At 42.9% G+C, this 18,640-nt stretch overlaps 1 protein-coding gene across 2 annotated transcripts; it reads left to right on the top strand.

The window, feature by feature from the left end:
• The first annotated feature begins 1,053 nt into the window (after positions 1 to 1,053).
• Positions 1,054 to 12,188, top strand: c24h7orf57 (chromosome 24 C7orf57 homolog). 2 transcript variants are annotated; one of them, XM_021311501.2, is made up of 8 exons: positions 1,054 to 1,194; positions 3,423 to 3,507; positions 3,775 to 3,948; positions 7,034 to 7,121; positions 7,376 to 7,505; positions 8,393 to 8,526; positions 8,605 to 8,705; positions 10,706 to 12,188. In XM_021311501.2, exons 2-8 carry the CDS (start codon positions 3,465 to 3,467, stop codon positions 10,762 to 10,764), a joined length of 729 nt encoding a protein of 242 aa, XP_021167176.2. In that variant the 5' UTR covers positions 1,054 to 1,194; positions 3,423 to 3,464; the 3' UTR covers positions 10,765 to 12,188. The 2 variants fall into 2 exon arrangements, with proteins under 2 accessions (XP_021167176.2, XP_012709589.1); XM_012854135.3 differs by having other exon boundaries at positions 1,056 to 1,194; positions 8,462 to 8,526.
• The last annotated feature ends 6,452 nt before the right edge of the window (positions 12,189 to 18,640 follow it).

Here is an 18,640-nt window from a genome sequence, read left to right as displayed (position 1 = left end):
CAACACAAAAAGTCAAGGGTGACATCATTCAGATATCTGGCATCTGACTTTTAACGCAAACGCTAAGCAGCCACGATCATGCCACCTGTTGGAAAACGTTCTTCTTTATTCAAATATTTTTGGCAGCTGGCAAACAACAAATTGATGCGTTTCCGCTATCTACTGGTATGGAGAATGGACCAGAAGGACTCAGGAAATAAATTATATTATACAATTGTGTTATTTATAGATAGCGAAATATTATCCTGTAAATGTTACTTTCTGAATCACTTCTAAATAATTCAAATAAATCTAATTTCTAACTTTTACTTTACTTAAATGTAGAATGCTGTCTCTCCTCCTCCTATTTATTACAGTACAACGTGACATGTTCAATTGTTTCATCTATTCCACAGTATTCACATTTACCATTCCAATATTTCCCTAAAATGAAGTACTATTTAAGCCAGTATGCCCAAATCTCAATTGAAAAATAATTGTTTCTTCTCTTCTTGTTCTTCCTGTTCTCATTTCTCCAGTTTTCTTTTGAATTTTATTAAACCAACGTCCTCTTTTTCCTTTCTCCCATTCTTTTTGCCAATTATCCTTCATTTTCTGTTTAATTAAGATTTTAACTTCCGATTTATGAAAATGAATAATTAAATCCACTTCTCACAGCTTCATTTGCTGCCCTATCTATCTGTTCATTTCCTTTACTCCATAATGTTCTGGTATCCACACAAAATTTATCATTAAACTCATCATATTTATTCTATATAATGTCTGTTGAATTTCTATTAAAATATCTGGCCTGCCTTCTGAATGGTTATACTGCAAGCTAATTAAGAATAAACAAGAATCTGAACATATCACTGATCTTAATTTTGGAAAACTTTCTAGAAACGTCTCTGATTTTAGCAGCTTTGTTTGACCGCAGAACAAAGATCGTTTATTCATCCATGCAACGGAGGCTGCGCAGGACAGAGTTCTCACTCTCGTTATATCTCCACGCATTGGTAAGAGCGCGATCAAAAGTCCCGCAACGTAGGGCGTCGTTTACAAATACACGATCTTTGATTTACAACCAGGAAGAGAGCAGCAGGTGCCACCGGAAGCTCTGTGTGAAGAAGGGGGAGAAAAAAAAGAAGCTAGCGGCTTTCTATAACTGCCGCAACCCAACTCATCAAATACAAGAAGGTGCACAGAACAGCGAGAGTAAGAAATGTTTAGATTTTAGTATTTATTTGCCGTTGTTGGCATCCCGTTCAGAAAACCCGCATCGTTACAGTGTAAAATGAAGATAGCGGTGGAAACTAGGCGGCTAACTCGGTTAGCAACGCTTTGTTAGCCTCTTATCTGAGTAATTTATTCATCACATAAGAGCCGAAATATGAAGTGGGAAGTATATATATCATGGTACGGCTCAAATAAACAAACGAAGAACAGTTTTGTTTGTTTTTGATGGAGCTGTAGAGATAGAAGCCGCGCTTCATAGCGAAGCTTGGCCGTTTTTGGTTCGCTGACAATGCTGCATAGCCAGATTTCACATTTTATTTCTATTTTCGCGTCTGTTCACACATTCATCTGTGCATGCGTCTGCTCAGCCACCTGTCTGCATGAATCCATTCATCCGTTTATGCGTCTATTCATTCATCCGTTCATGATCTGTGCGCTCATCTGTACTTTCATCCACCCATCTGTCTTTTTTTATCCATGCTTCACTAGCGAGGGTGACACCGCAAAAAGATCAGATTAAAGGTGAAGTGAATGGGAGGAAGTGGGCGAAGGGATGGATGAAGGGAAAGTGAGGATTAGGTCATCTGGGGAGAAGTGATTGAAGGCTTGGGAGGAGGAGGAGGAGGAGGAGGAGGAGGAGACTCAGCGTGGGGGAGCAGCCTTCTGGAGATGGGTTTCTCTAGCCCACTCAGGACCCTCAGATGGAAACTACAACAAAGAGGATAAAGAAAGGGGAGATGAGGGTGATAGGATGGTGGGATAAAAGGAAGGGAAAGGAATGATGGTGGTGGGATAAAGGGAAGGGTGAGGATGAGAGGATCAAGAGAATCAATAATGTTTTGTCACTGTGTGTTACTGTGGTGGCTTATTATTTAGTTATTTTTAGAGACACCGGAACAGGATTCACACACATAATATATACAAGTAGATGCAACAGGAATAGTATTTCCACCCCCTTATTTATTTATCTGTATATGCAGGTAGATGGATGGATGGATGGATGAAGTCAGTTTGTTGCACTGGCCAAACACACAGGATGAAGGGGGGGAGGAGGGGTGATGGGGATGAAGGGGGGATGATGAAGGGGAGGAGGAGGGATGATGAAGATGAAGAGGGATGGTGAGGATCAAGGGGAGGAAGAGGGATGATAAAGATGAGGATGAAGGGGAGGAGGGATGATGAGGATTGAGGGGAGGAGGAGGGATAATGAGGATGAAGGGGAGGAGGAGGGATGATGAAGATGAAGAGGGATGGTGAGGATCAAGGGGAGGAAGAGGGATGATGAAGATGAAGAGGGATGGTGAGGATCAAGGGGAGGAAGAGGGATGATGAAGATGAGGATGAAGGGGAGGAGGGATGATGAGGATGAAGGGAAGGAGAGATGATGAAGATGAAGGGGAGGAGGAGTGATGATGAGGATAAAGGGGAGGAAAAGGGGTGATGAGGATGAAGGGAAGGAGGGGAGATGATGAGGATGGAGGGGTGGAAGAGGGATGATGAGGATGAAGGGGAGGAGGAGGGATGATGAGGATGAAGGGGAGGAGGAGGGATGATGAGGATGAAGGGAAGGAGGAGGGATGATGAGGGTGAAGGGAAGGAGGAGGGATGATGAGGATGAAGGGGAGGAGGAGGGATGATGAGGATGAAGGGGAAGAGGAGAGATGATGAGGATGAAGGGGAGGAGGAGGGATGATGAGGATGAAGGGGAGGGGAGATGATGAAGATGGAGGGGTGGAAGAGGGATGATGAGGATGGAGGGGTGGAAGAGGGATGATGAGGATGAAGGGGAGGAGGAGGGATGATGAGGATAAAGGGGAGGAAGAGGGATGATGAGGAAGGAGGGATGATGAGGATGAAGGGAAGGGGGATGATGAGGATGAAGGGGAGGAGGAGGATGAAGGGGAGGAGGAGGGATGATGAGGAGGAAGAGGGATGATGAAGATGAATTTCGACTAGAAACCCTCATCTCACCTTTTGTGTAATGTCTCAGGTCTATTTAGGGAACTTGTGGACACTTCCTCATCCATTATAATTATTTTTCTGTGCTGACAGTGAATTTTTCTCAGTTAACCACCGCGGTTAACAATTTTTTTACCACCACCCTGTGGAGACAGTCAGGAACCAAAGTGACTTCCAGATGAAAAAAATACTGAAATCATTGCAAACTGTTTGTCACCTCAACACACCCCTGCTTTGTCTGTTTGCAGATTTAAAACGTTTGACCTTTTAGTTGACAGACTCCAGCTAAAATGAGCGCTGCTGTACCCAACCATCGAAGGACCAAGCCCGGAGGTGAGACGCTGATTTGCATTTCCTCGCCACGTTTGTTAGCGTTTGTGGCATATTTTCCCCTAAGTTTGTTTACTGGAAGACTGAAGAGTTTCAGATGCTCCTGGGCACGCATGAGTCAACACATGCTTATTTATTTTCTGTCCCTTCTTACTACGATGAAAGCACTTCAGAACCTAAAGAAAACACAGATCGTAACAACTATTGTTTGAATATGTCAGCGGACGACTACATTGCATTTGTTTGAAGGCCGTCTTTGGTTCTTTGCAGGCATCAAGCCCGGAGCTGCTAACAGCGGCGCCACTGGACCCACCTCCCAGATTCCTGGTCTCTGCCAGAGCGCCACCGACTGCCCGGCGGCGGAGAGGACCAGCGGGCGGCGAGTTGGGATATTTGAGACCGACTCGGACTACGTCAAGCTGGCAAAGCAGGGAGGACACAAAGGTAACCTGGTGATTCGATAAAACTGTATGAATCAATCCAGGAGCAAGCAGCCTGCAGATTCGCAAAGGAACCAAATAAATTTATGTACTAGGGCTGTGCATAAAAATCCATACAAAGATTAATATTGATGTTTTTAAAAACATATTCTGGCTTTTAATATGGATATACCTCCCAACCCCTAGGGGGCGTTATTACAGCCATTACTGTTCACAGTGAGGAAGAGCAATTGAGACGAATTTTAGAAGAGCCTTCGTCCCTAAAAATCAGACGTTTGGTCACATTTTTGTTTCTATGATACGTTGAATGCATTGAACCAAATGCGGTTTATTTTCCTGTTAATATATCAGTGTTCAATAAATTGATCATAAACATAATATTTGGCTGGTTTTGTTGATAGAGTGACTTTGAGCATTAATTTGAAAGTAACAAATATCTGCTACCCCCGCGACCCGACCCCGGATAAGCGGAAGACAACGAACGAACGAACAAATATCGATATTGGAGTCAAACCAAGCTGAGCTATGTATCGAGAATCGTATCAAATCGGCTCGTTCTAGTAGAAACCCAGCCCTAATATTTAGTAATTTGGGACGACATAAAAGGCTGTGGGTGCGACTAATAAACTGATTAGATGCTGAAAAATCCAAAATGAGTGGAAAATGTCAGATGGATTTAAGTCCAACTGATTTGTTATTGAAAAATCCAGCAATTTAACTGTAATCTAAAATGAAGGAAATGATCTGATGCATACAATGCCTTGTAAAACTATTCATACACCTTTTTTCTAATCACAGCCACATGCTGCAGTGCATTGCATTGGTAATGTGTGTGAGACTTATTATTATTATTAGTTATTTCGGGCTGAGGTTGTCGTCTGGGATTTACCAGAATCTCTGAAGGCTCTGACCCAATGTTTAATCTGAAATGTAGCTTTACATCCTTTAAAAATGGATAAAAGAATAAAAGTTCTGGAGTTAAACGCCATAGTGCTACGTCGTATTAAAATCCTGAGAGCCCCACAATGTGTGGAGGCCTTTTAAAAAAGGCCTTCTTGTTTAAAAAAAATGAAGAATAAAAAAAGAGATATTGTTAATGGTGATTGTGAAATGCTGTTTTTAAATTTCTGTACTATTCCGGGGGTTGTTTTTAGCTTTGTTAGTGGATGATGTCATCTAATTTTTCATATTTGTTCATATATTTGTGACCCAGGCTACAAGGAGAGCTTTTGCCAAGACAAATAAGTTATTAAAAATAGTGATTAAGTATGTTTGGAACTAGAAATTACCTTTAAAAAATGTTTTATGACTTTTAATACATTGTCTAAATCCACACTACGTTAAACAAAAAATGTACTAAGAACGCAGACGCACACAAAGTGAACGAGGTGATTGAAGCTCTCTGTGAATCAAATTCAGGGAATTATTTTACTGCAACAGTTTCAAAGACAAAAAAAATACTATTTTAAAAACTGTATTTACATGACGAGGCAGCAGCAGCTGTTGTGTGCCTGTGAGACAGTGCTGAGGGAAGCAGGAACTCTCACTGCTGCCTCAATACAGTGACTCCAGAAAGACTGTTGCTTTCTGTAAAGTCGCCAATACAACAAAAAACGTTTCTTTTGGAAAGAAAACTGATAGAATTGTCTGAAAAGACGCGAAATGTAGCAACAAAGACGCTAAATGTAGCAACAAGGACGCTAAATGTAGCAACAAAGACACTAAATGTAGCAACAAGGACGCAAAATGTAGCAACAAGGACACAAAATGTAGCAACAAAGACGCTAAATGTAGCAACAAAGACACTAAATGTAGCAACAAGGACGCGAAATGTAGCAACAAAGACGCTAAATGTAGCAACAAGGACGCTAAATGTAGCAACAAAGACACTAAATGTAGCAACAAGGACGCTAAATGTAGCAACAAGGACGCTAAATGTAGCAACAAAGACGCTGAATGTAGAAACAAAGATGCTAAATGTAGCAACAAAGACGTTAAATGGACAACACTGGACTGTTGTCTCTAGTTTAGCTAGCTAGCGCAGTAGCCGCTAGCTAGCTTTGCAGCCAGACAGGAAGGAGCAGGCGGTGTTGGTTTTTCAAAATAAAGTACATTTTAACGTTTCATGGTATTTAAATGTATTCCAAACTGAGATTATGGTTAAATAAGCGTGCAAATAAAGGCTAAATTTGCTTAGCATTGTTTTAACATAAATAAAAAAAGAACGTCGTTCTGAAGATGTGGCGGCTTTTATTTTACACTGGTGTAGGGTTGGACCATATAGGAAAAAAAGCTTATCGATAAGATAAAAATCATATTAATCGATATCGCTAATTATCAACAAATTCAAAACATACATTTTAACAGCAGCCCTGGCTATTTCATGCTGTTGCTTAGCGACTTATTTTTAGATAAAGAACAGACTAACACTAAATTTAAACTCAACCGTTTATTCAGACAACTTTTTACCAAAACTGCAAGTTTTTAAAAAAGAAGAAAAGAGCTCTCTGAACTCTTTGAAGGGGGCGGAGCTTAGTGACGGAGCATTCCTGGGTCTGCGTTGTGATTGGCTGGGAGGATGTAACAGCTGTAGTATTAACATACATGATTGGCTAGAATGTAATAGAACTGTTATTCTATTGAACTTTTTATTGAGCCTTTTTTCTATAATCGATACGTCTATCGATTTATATATATATATATCCTTATTGAATTATCGTCAAGCCCTACCGTGGCGGTGCATGTAGCAGAAACCCTAAGAAGTAGGGTGGAGTCAGACCACAAAGAGCTTTAAAAACAATAAAAAGTTTAAAATCTACTCTAAAACAGCCAGTGGAGGGAGAACTTATTAGTTATCATTGTTATTGTTGCAGAAATAGGAGAAGTAGTACTAAACAAATACAAAGAACAAAAGGCTGTTGTTTAGTGAGATTCCCCAGCACTGATGGTTAGGAGTCATTGTTTGGCCTCTGAGCAGATTTAGCTGCAGGTTAAACCCCTCCTGGTGTTCGTAGAGGAGCGATAGCATTTAGTCATCGCTGCCTGCGTCGTTTTTCGCCGCCTTCACGGTGTTTCACTTCCTTCTGCAGGGCTACTGAGTCACGACGTGGATGCCGAGGACACACCGAAGAAAGACTACAACCCGCCCAACTGGTTCGGAGGGGACGAGTCGAAGAGGTAGGGCCTCCGACAGGACGTCAAACACGATGAAGGTGCCGGTGTTGATAGGCCTGATGCTGACGTAGGGGAAACGCTGTCAGAGGATCGGTCCAGAGCAGGAGAAGTAGCTGAATACACACGGAGCTGACATCCGTCATGAAATGTTCCTGAATGCGCCGTGATGGAAGTGTCTGTTAGCGTAGCGCTGCGGCTGCAGGCCAAATGTTCCCAGAACGCTCACATGGACTGTCACCGTGGTTTTGTGCTTTCAGCGGAAGCAAAGCAACGTCTCCTGACAGCCAGATGAGGGCGGGCAGGCAGCCTCTGGCTGCTCCGTTTGGCACTGATAACAATTCCTCCTGGGAAAGAGAGACTGATAGGTTTACCCACGGTAAAGAGAAGGTGAATGGACCGAATTAGTCACTCCCCAACATTCATGCCATGCAGACGCCACCCCATCTTTTATTATTCTCATTATTTCAGTTATCATAATCCTTCCTTCATCCTCCAACCTTATTTTTCCGTTCTCACATTTGGAAATTGGTTAAGGATTTAATTTCCTCGCAGGTACTTTGTTGAGTTTTCTGGGCCATACTGACTGGGAAGCGACTGCAGTTGGGAAATCGGACTACAGTGACGTGCAAAAGTATTCACACCCCGCTTGAACTTGTTCACGATGCTTTTATAGAGCGAAAACCGAAGAATAAAATGTGACTCACCAACTGAAAAACATGAAAAACATACAAATATTGGTCTAGTTTATGCTTAAATTGAATAAATAATCTTAAATTGAGGCTGTTTAAATTAAACACCAAATAAAAGCAGTATGTTGGGATGTTTATGAACGTTTGATTTCTAGATTTTCAGCAGGCCCATCAGGGACGCCTAAAGGGGCTTGATGTTGTCCACATTTTTAAAATTTCTCAGGTCCGGATTGTCACATGCAATCAAAACGAAATGCATTAAGTTAGTTTGCGGTTGTAGCCTGACAGGCTGTGAAAAGGTTCAAGGATTATGAATACTTTTTGCAGGGCACTGAGTTTCCAGGGTAAAAACTATGCGGTCGAAGCTGATAATATCATTTATTTGTTAATTTTAAAATGTTTTCTGTGGATTTGGTTCTGGTTGGTTTTAATCATGCTAATTTTAAAAAAAAAATTTTTTTTTTTTTTTTGTTTTGCATGAAAGTCCTTCACTTTTCCTCCTTACCTCATCCTTTGCTCTGCTCCCCTGATGTTCCCCAGCAGCTCATTTCTCCATGTGTTTGGTTACTTGGTGAATCCCTGCAGTTCTTCAGCCGTGAGTCCTGTTGTTCCTTCTTATATAACTTTGGATCTGGATCCCTCTCCAACCCGCAGATGTCTCCGGATGATGCGACTGAGCAGTTGGAGGGTCTGTCCATGACCAACAAGTATAAGAGAATGTAAGACCTTTACTTCTGTAAATTTGATTCATTCATTAGGTTTTAGAGATTTTTATAAGGTGAGCCTCTCCTCCCCAGATCCTACGATAAGAAAGCTCCTCCGGCCACCATGTCCAAGCTGCTCAGCCACGGCTACATGGAGGAGAAGAAGAAGTCTGGCAATGATGACGATGCTTCAAGTACAAACATATTTATATGCTTTCTGAACGCTGAGACCTATGATGGTTCGACTGTGTGTAAAATATGAGGTTTAATGCAATGATGCCGATCTTTAACAGCAGAATTCAACTTTTAAGGCATTTTGGTTTAGTTTAAATTAGGTCTGACCAGTAAAAACTGTTAGAACGAGTAAACAGAAGAGATAATGAAACGGTAATCAGAGCAAAACAAGTTTATCTTACATAAATTATCTTGTATATTTGTCTCATATCTATATATATCGACCCAACAAGATAATAAATTGCTTATCGTGACAAAAAAGTTTGAAATCTCATTAGATGTAAGAAACCCTTTTCATGACAAAACAAGTAGAGGTCTTATCTCGACGTAAGATAATGAATCCGTCATGAGAGTCAGACGGTTCAGGTCATTTTACCTTTATATTTTGAGATAGTAAAGGTATTATTTTTTTCAACCAAGGGTTGATGTGTTCTTAATTTGACATAAAGATGATAAAACATAAGACAAATCAAGCTGTCTCTACATAACAAGATCATTTCTGACCTTAAAATAATTAATTCTCATTTTAAACAAAAGAAACTTTCCAACATTATATAAAGTCACCAACAGGACAAGTGTAAAAGTACAGTGTTGAAATGTTAAGATGAATAAGTACTAAGCCATGCTTGAGAACAAAATGAGGAGCCTATGTCCATTTTCTTAAATTCAACCAAAGAAACCAAAGAGTTTCAATTCCTTTTGAAAATTTTATGGCAGTAAAATGTTCACATTTGGAGATAAAGAAACATTTTCACAGCAAAAAAAACATTGAGACCAATGCAGAAAAAAGCTGAAATGTGACAAAAAGTGTGAAACTCGTTATCTTAATGTGAGATTAACTGTTTATTGTAACAGAACAAACTTGAGGTCCTTATCTCAATATAAAGAGACAATAAAATCGTTATGAAACCTAACATAATGAATAAGTTATCACGGTGATAAAATGATTCGGGCCCATTTACCGTTAAATTTTGGGATAATGTAATTTACATAAAAACAAAACCTTGAGGTCTCGTTATCTCAACATTTTGAGATAATGACAAATCAGACAAATCTAGATTAAGGATTTATCTCTACATAACAAGATAATTAAAGGCTCAAACAGGCTACGTTCACACTGCAGGTCTTGACGCACAATTTCTTTTCAATTCTTTAATGCGACTGATGTGTCGCAATAATTACAAGTGTTCAATAAAGTGTTCAATACTGTGTCAGCGCCTCCAGGAGGTAGCCGTTAGTGCTTTTTCCACTCCTTTTTCTCAGGGAGGCGGGAATTCACACTGCAGGAAAATGCGACCAAAATTCGATCTTTTTGCCCATATGCGACTCATATCCAAGTTTTTTTCATCTGTTTTTTTTTTCGATCTTTTCACCCCCCCCCCCAAAAAAAATAAAAAATCTGAGACACTTCCATATGAGGTGCCAATTCAGATACGTATCATGTTTTTTTTTAAAGCGTATGCCGTCTGAACGGTCATGTCGCATTTTATCCGTCTTTTACGTCACTGTCCTGACTCTCACTGCACATCTACACACATTAGCAGCAGCTAGCGCTCCGTAGAAGACCGCTGTGCTGCTTTCTTCTTACCTTCATCTCACTATCATGTGGTCTTAGTACAGCTTTCTAATAACAAGGAGAGATGCCAACAGTTATCCAAGTTTTTTTTTTTTCTTTTGGTTTTTTTTTTTTAAACAAAACTTTATTGAAAACTTTTAGAAACAATTCACCATTACTCCCGCGAACAGTGCACTGCTCTGTGACGTCTCCTGTTGTCTGCGCACGGCCGTCACTTTGCGGTCCTGAACCGTGGCTTCCGCATTTAATAGTAATATGAAGAAAAAAATCAGATTTCAGCAAAAAAAATCATAATTGAGCATCAAGACCTGCGGTGTGAACAAAGCCGACATGTAACAAGTTAAAGTCGTGCTTCCTTTTACTGTTGTTTCTGTTTTTCTCCAGGTGTGACCTCAGAACAGACCAGCACCGTGATGACGGAGGACGTGGATGATCTGGAGTAGTTCGCTCAGGTTCTGGGCTACAAGAAAAATGGGGCTGATCATTAAGGTTATTTTTCCCCCCCAGTAAGGGTGTGAACACACCTCTCTACAACTGTTAGGTTTCACTCATGTTTATTGTAAAGCCGCTGACTGTTAGGTTACACTCATGTCTATGGAAGGTACTCTCGTTATTATTTATTGATTTAATTTGTATAGAAAGAAGGAGCAGAAACGCGTGTTTCTGAGTAGACTAGTCAGTGTTAGTGACCTTTTTTTTTATTATTATTATTATTTTGATTTCTGTGCTCGATTTGAAAGCAGGGCTGGAATCTTAACGGCGGCCGTTTCGTTGGCGGTTTTTAACGTTTGCTTCCCGCCCTGGACGTATGAAGATCGACTTGGTGAAGTTTTAAGTGTCTGTGTGCTGGTGACTCGTGGTTCCAGTGACGTGAAGTTTTAATTTGCTCCCGCCGTCCTGAGCTTGGTGCGTGTGTGTTTTTTTTTAATTTTTTGCGGCTGAGGCGGCGAGCGCGACCGCATGACGAAGGGAAAAAGCCGACGGCCGGAGTCGCTGTGGTTTGTTTGGACAAAAAAAGGAGCCAAATCTTATTAGTTTTCCTCTCGCCTTGATCCCACTAATAGCTCTGTTTTATGCTTCAAAAATGGAGAAATGTAAGGCCTCTCTGCTGTGTTTACCTGCCAAAATAGTAAGAATAAATCAGACCGAGCTGAAGCAAGTGGCTTTAGCTGCTTTAGTGCGAAAGTGCCAAGCTTGTCTCGCTGTGAAATCACTACATTCCCCCTTCAGCCAAGATTAAAACGACAGTTTTCAGTTTTTGACTAAAGCAACTTGAATTTTAAAAAAGCTCCATTTTTCCATCTAATTTCTCCGCCTTCTTCGGAAAACGTCTAAATCTAGAGTGAAATCGTCTTTAAAAAGTGCCGACGCCTCGCCGTCCCCCGCTCCTCTTTTTTTGGCACAAATCCTTAAAAAGCAGCAGAGGAACGGGCCTGAAATGATCCCGGATGAGGTGGCAGCCGGGGAACAGAGGGATCTCACGGCGCTGCGGCAGACGGAGAGCTCCTGATCCTCCTACTTTTTTTTGTCCCATTACGTCCACTGCCAGGACAACGGGAGGTGATGGACTCCTGTCTCACGTCATAAATGCCTTCGCCTGCTCTCGTCTAACGGCAGTCATTTCAAGGCCCGACTGAGCCGCCTGACTAACATCCTAATCCCACAGGGACATGTGTCGATAGACACGTTGCTCAGAAATCTCTGTAATAAATCCAACTGATTAATAACCCACAGAAATCTTCAACTCGGCTGTTTTTTTTTGTCGTTGAAAAACGTGTCGTCTCAAGAGTGCCGACCCTGGATTTATTTTGGCGGCGCGGGGGAACGGAGAATGTATCATGTTCTGGTCTTTCACTGCAAAAACGGATCTAAAAATAAGTAAAATGTTCTTGAAGTTAATGTATTTATCCTTAATTTGAGCAGGTAAATAAGATTATCTGCCAATGGAATGAGTATTCTGACCCCCTAAAATAAGAAAATTAAATATACTGCACTTGAAATAAGATTATGGAGACGAGTTGTTCCTATTTTAAGTGCAAAAATCTTATTCCATTGGCAAATCATCTTATTTACCTGCTCAAATCAAGAACAAATGCGCTGATTTTAAGAAAATTTTACTTATTTCTAGTTCCGTTTTTGCAGTGTTCCTTTTGACGTACGGGTTTTATTATTTATGCTCTGTTAAGTATTCAGGTAAGCGGTGTTCTGTCGTGTTTCTGAGTTTACGAAGCAGCAGTAGGAGCATTTAGTGGCTTAACTTTTTCAGAACTCGCGATCCTTTTTTTTTTTTATTATTTTTGCTTTTTCGTGTGAGAAGTGTTTGGTTTGAAAGTTGCAAAAATGCCAAACGAGACTGAAGAAGGCACCGTTTTAAATGAGAACACCCCCACCCCCTTTCAGTGTGTAACCCTGCTGATGTTGAAGACTGCTCTCACAGTATTAATTGTCACTTCAATAAATGGGCATGTTGCATGTTCACGTGTGTTGTTGTTTCTTCCCTTTCTCAATGCGAGCCAGCGTCCGTCAGGCTCAGATCCCACTCCGCCGGGGTTCATTCAACAGAGATAACAGCAACAATGGTCGCTGGGTGTGTTTAAAAACTAAGCGCAACTGTAAACTGTAGAAAAAAAAAAATGTAATGAAATTGTTCTTTCTCGCTGCTTCCGTGGGATTTTAGAAACATCACTTTCCCCCATTTGACTGAGTGCCAGGGTGGAACGATGTTCAGTTCAATTCAATTTTATTTATATAGCACCAATTCATGAAACATGTACTTTAGGAAGTCAAATTCAATTAGATTATACAGATTGGTCAAAAATTTCCTATATAAGGAAACCAGTTGATTGCATCAAAGTCCCGACAAGCAGCATTCACTCCTGGGGAACCGTAGAACTACAGTGAGAGTCGTCTGCATTGTACATGGCTTTGCAGCAATTCCTCATACTGAGCAAGCATGAAGCGACAGTGGAGAGGAAAACCTCCAGCAGAACCGGGCTCAGTATAAACGGTCATCTGCCTCGACAGAAGCAGCGTTACAACTAGGGGTTTGACTTCGATTTCACGGCATTAAGTGTCGATATAGGAGAAAAGACTGACAAAAAAAAAATGGCAAACCTCTCCATACGTGTGTACAACAGTGTTACAACCAGGTTAGAATATGAAGCATAGCAGCAGAGTGACAACTCAAGCTGGAAAGTGTCCATCTCTGGGAGGAGGAGAGGTGTTGAAAGGGAAATTTGTCCCCGGATCGCGGCACAAATAGAGAGTTTAAGGCGTATTGCTGCAGATCAATGCGCCTATTTTCTCTGCATATCTTGGTGTTTTACGCACCAGCCCGAAAAGTGAGAAGCCTGCGGTGTGTTCATGCTACAGCAGCAAGCGCAGCGAGGAGATGCCATCACGCAAGCAAACTTAGATGACCATAGACCACTAAAATTATCATACAAGTCGAAAAAAAGTCTCGCCTCTTTTATACTTTGAGTTTCTCCACTTTTTATTCAGGATTATCCAACATTTTTCCTATTATGTATCCTCAATAAAGCGACGTTAAGTAGAGCTGCCTTTAACCCGTCGGGCTGCTAAACTGATTAATTGATGATGAAGTTCATCTTATCTACATGTTAATAGTTGTTTGATTGTTAAATAAGTTTATGTGCTCACTTCCTCCACTGCTTAGGCGGTGGATCAGCCAATCAGCTCTCTCCGTTTCCACCATCTTCCTGCTTCTGGCACCATTAGGCTCTATAAAAGTCCTCCTCACTACTAACATTTTGTCTCTTTAGGAGCTTTGTGAATAACTTTTATCTTACCGAGGTAAAATTGTAAGAAAAATCTTTAGAATTCAAGAGATTCTAAGATTTTTCCTGTAATTACGTCACTAAGAGCTACTTTTAGTCTGAGGATTCATTGTGAATACGGGCACAGATTGATTGTTGTAGTTTGGACCTGTCCTGTTTAGCGGCCAATGGGTCAAACCGGACAAATAATGATGGCAGCGTAGAACCCCAATCACCCCGGCCTGCATGTTTTAGTGTGTCTCTGTTGATTGCATGACCTCCCCAGCAGACATCAAGGTCCGCAGAAGCCAGCGAGGAGACACCTAAAAGATGCAGGACCAGGGTAGAGGACCAGCGGCGTAGAAGATGACCAGCAGCTCCTGTGGACGGTTGGACTTCTTGAGTTTCACAGTAGGGCCACCTATTAATGACCCATTGGTGTGTAGCAACACAGAAACACCCGAAACACGCAGGACAGAGGGTCCGCCACTGCTTTAGAGGCTGTGAGCCAATGGAGAACAGCGTACTAACGGGGTGTGAGGATTTGGAGTCAATGGGGTTCTACGCCGAGGCATTCAGTAGCCAAACATGAAGTCGTCTGCTAAGTGGTTTGGAGGTGGGTCTGTGACCGTAGTTGGTCTTCTAACGCCATTGCTGAGGTCTTTCTACCGCACCACTGTCGGCAAGCAGGTATGTTCCCCTTAAAAAACGAGTATTTTTTGGTTCTGAGGAGTAAAAGCCTGTAAGGGGAAGAGTCCCCATGACTGTAAACCGGAACCGTGTTGTTTTTGGTGGTCAAAGTCCGTAACAGGTAATGTCAAGAAACGGATTTCTGTCGATGGTTAAACGGTGGAAGACGTCTCCGTCCATCCTTCTGTCGTCTGCTCATCCGTCCGTCCGGTAAAACATGCACCCGTCAATTTCCATCCGCCCATCTTTTCTTTCACCATTCATATTGTCTCTCCATCCATCTTTTCATTCACCATCCTCAATATTATCTGTCCATCCATCTGTCCATCTTTTCATTCACCACCCTCAATATTATTTGTCCATCTTTTCATTCACCATTCATATTGTCTATCCATCCATCTGTCCATCTTTTCATTCACCATCCTCAATTCATATTGTCTATCCATCCATCTTTTCATTCACTATCCTCAATATTATCTCTCCATCCATCTGTCCATCTTTTCATTCACCATTCATATTGTCTCTCCATCCATCTTTTCATTCACCATCCTTAATATTATCTGTCCATCTATCTGTCCATCTTTTCATTCACCATCCTCAATTCATATTGTCTGTCCATCCATCTGTCCATCTTTTCATTCCCATCCTCAATTCATATTGTCTGTCCATCCATCTGTCCATCTGGTCAAGCATCCACTTGCCATCCATCCATCCACCCACCATTTTAACCACTCCTCTGCCCTTAATTTGTCCATCTGTCCATTCATCATCCTTTTCAGTCCATCATCTATAGCCTCTCTGTCCATCATCCATCCTGTCTTTCCACCCATTCATCCATTCTGTACAGTCAGGTTTTTTTCCACTGTATCTCATATTTTACAGCGAACTTTTTGCGCGTTTAAGCGACAGAGAACACAAATGAGACTGTAGGACAGATGGAGGTTTGACAAGAAAACAACGCAGAAATCCCTTAAATGTGTGTTTTAACGTGACTGTTTTAATAAATTGCAATCTCGGGCAATGATGGCGTTCAGTGAAATGAACCCGGTAACCCGAGCTGTTGACCGGGGGATCCCATGAGCAGGAGCGCCGCAGGCTGCGTCCTTCCGCTCCAGCGGAGACTTTTTGCGCGGAGCTGCCGCGCCGCCGCCGCACGACTCCCGCCGCGGCCCCCAGCGCCGCGCGCCGCGGCTCCTCATCGGTCCTCCGGTCCCTTCGAAGTCGTCCGTAGCCGCATGGTGACGTCACGGCGCTGACGGTCGGCGCTCGCGGCTGGGTGCAGCCTGGACCAAGCCAGGAAGCGGGCGCGGCGCGTGCGTCTAACCCCTCCGCTCCTCGCGCGCGGGATTAACTGGAAGGAAACAATAAATAAAAAAAAGGGGGGGGGGGGGCGCGAGGGAAACTGGAGATTGCGCGAGGACGTGCACGCGGCTGTTTGTTTGCCTTGTGACGTCGGCGCGCAGGGGAATGGAGTAGCTGTCACGGCCGCGTTGCAGGAGGAGGATGGATGCGGACTGAGCCAGCGGTGGCCTCCTTCTTAACAGCAACATCTGGCCGGTGAGTCGCGCTCGGCGGCGGGCGGTGAGCTCTGCTGGCTCGGCCTGAGCCTCAGCCGTGCCACCCCCCGGTCTCTGGTGCTCTTGAGTCGGTGTGACCTCGTCCTTGGCTGCCGGACGGTGCATGAGTGATGGAGGTGCGAGGATGACAGGCAGACTGCACGTTTTGATCGCATCCCTCCATGCATCGTGCGTGCACAGCTGTGCGCGCATATAGGCAGCGTTGGTTTGTGTGGAGACATGCCACGGCGAGAGGCATGCAGAGAGGAAGGATGCAGCCTGCAGCGCTCAGTGCGTGCGTGTGTGCGTGTGTGTGTGCAGAGCACCTGTATATGTGGGGCAATCAGTAAGTGCATGCACCAATAAGGGTTAAATCCTACTGGATGACTTGGATATGGGGGGAAAATCATCTATTTTTGACTCCTGGTGGATTTAAAAAAAAAAAAAAAAAGCACAATCACAGCGTGAGGCTCTGGAGGGGAGTTTATTGAAGGAACACCATGCGGTCTTGGACATTGCAATAGCCCGGAGGGTGAATCCCTGCAACTGAAGCCCGGCGCGGCTCCAACCGAGCGACGAGTCGCGGTGGTTCTCTGAGCTGTAGCCCACATCCTGACCGTCTTCGTGGTCGTCCTGCAGGGTCAGAGAGGGCGCCTGCAGCAGCCAGCCGGACCTTTAGACGCCGAGGAGGACATGGAGGAAGGCAACGCAGAAGGGGAAGGGCCCGCGGTGGTCAGAGAAGGGCCAAGTGTTCAAGGCCTCCAGTCGGAGCCCAGCGCCGCCGCCACCACCACCATCAACCTCCTGGCTTCTGTGAAGGAGCAGGTAAGAGGCTGCAGTCACACCTGCTGAGGCTTCACACTCATTCCTTTATAGCTTCCTTTTGAAAGCTGACTTTCCTTTTTTATGAGTCCTCCTCTCTTTGAGAGAGTTTAGCAGTCTTTTATTATTAACTTGTGCCCTTATGGCTTGACTGTGCTTATATTTTTCTCTTTAGGATGATGAATCAGAATTTTATTTGAGAGTTTTTTTTTTTAAATAGTATACATTGCATCCCATCCGGGCTGTTTTTTTTTTTGGTTATTTTGAGCTTAATTTTGCTTGGAACCATACCTCCTGTTTAAGTTTCCTTTTTTTGGAGAGGCATTATGTGGCTTCTTGTTGATTTAACTTTTAATCATTGATAGATTAATGGAAAAAAAAGAAAGAAGGCCGGTTTAAAATTGAGGGTTTTTGCTGTCCATCTATCCAAGAACGGTTACGCGACCATTTTCTGAAGGAAAAGGCAAAGAAAGCCAAAGAAGGAACGACCGTGAAAATATTGAATAGAAATTGCTTTTTTGGAGGGAGAAAACGTCTGATCTTTAAAGAGGAAACGACAGCACGACTTTCACAGTTTCTTCTGAATGAATCATGAGACCCCTTGAACCCTGTAGACTTGTGGTCTGAAACTCAAATCCCAGAGTGCTGGTGTCCTGCAACCTTATGTCTGAGTCAGGTGTGTTGTCGAAGGAGCGATGGCTCTAAAAGCTGAGACTGCTGCTGCGGATAGATGAGACCGTGCCAACAGTGAAACACAGTGGTGGAGTTGTGGTGACGTGGGCTATGCTTACAGACACTGAGTCAGGCTGTTCCAATGGCCTAGTCAAAGTCCAGACCTCAGCCTGTTGAAGCTCTGTGGTCTTGTCGTGTCTGGTTAGGTCATGCTTGTGTTTTTTTTTTTTTTACTTTTTCAATTCAATAGCGGCAATTCACAACACATGTCATCTCAAGGCACTTTCCAAAGTCAAAATTTCATCAAATCCTCCTGATTGGTCAGAAAGTTTCCTCTCTAAGGAAACCCAGCAGGTTGCATCAAGTCTCTCCGAGCAGCATTCACTCCTCCTGAAAGAGCGTAGAGCCACAGTGGACAGTCGTCTGCATTGTTGACGGCTTTGCAGCAATCCTATATGAGCATGCATGAAGCGACAGTTGAGAGGAAAGTGGAGAGGAAAAACTCCCTTTAACAGGGAGGAAAACCTCCAGCAGAACCAGAATCATCTGCCTCGACCCACTGGAGGTTAGAGAAGACAGAAAGCACAGAAGCTCACATTGACCCAGGAGTAGTTTCTAGGTATATGGTAATAGCGGATGGTCTGTCTCCCTGATGATGTCACAGCTAACAGAACACCAGACCAGGTGTACTTCTATAAGAGGGAAATGACAGAGAACATAAAGTAAGAAAATAACAACAAACATGCAAACTGTGAGAGCAGTAGGAGAAACTCAGCCAGAGTGAGAAAAATAGACCCTGATGT

Source organism: Fundulus heteroclitus, chromosome 24, assembly GCF_011125445.2.
Source record: "Fundulus heteroclitus isolate FHET01 chromosome 24, MU-UCD_Fhet_4.1, whole genome shotgun sequence".
Taxonomy (NCBI): Eukaryota; Metazoa; Chordata; class Actinopteri; order Cyprinodontiformes; family Fundulidae; genus Fundulus; species Fundulus heteroclitus.
This window is presented reverse-complemented; position numbering and strand designations above follow the sequence as displayed.

What these genes read in the sequence shown, in the direction of transcription:
- c24h7orf57 (XM_021311501.2), top strand. Translation starts at nt 3,465, where the DNA reads ATGAGCGCTGCTGTACCCAACCATCGAAGGACCAAGCCCGGAG. An exon ending in ACCAACAAGTATAAGAGAAT is followed by an intron (nt 8,527 to 8,604) that starts GTAAGACCTTTA and finishes TCTCCTCCCCAG; the next exon opens with ATCCTACGATAAGAAAGCTC. An exon ending in CAATGATGACGATGCTTCAA is followed by an intron (nt 8,706 to 10,705) that starts GTACAAACATAT and finishes GTTTTTCTCCAG; the next exon opens with GTGTGACCTCAGAACAGACC.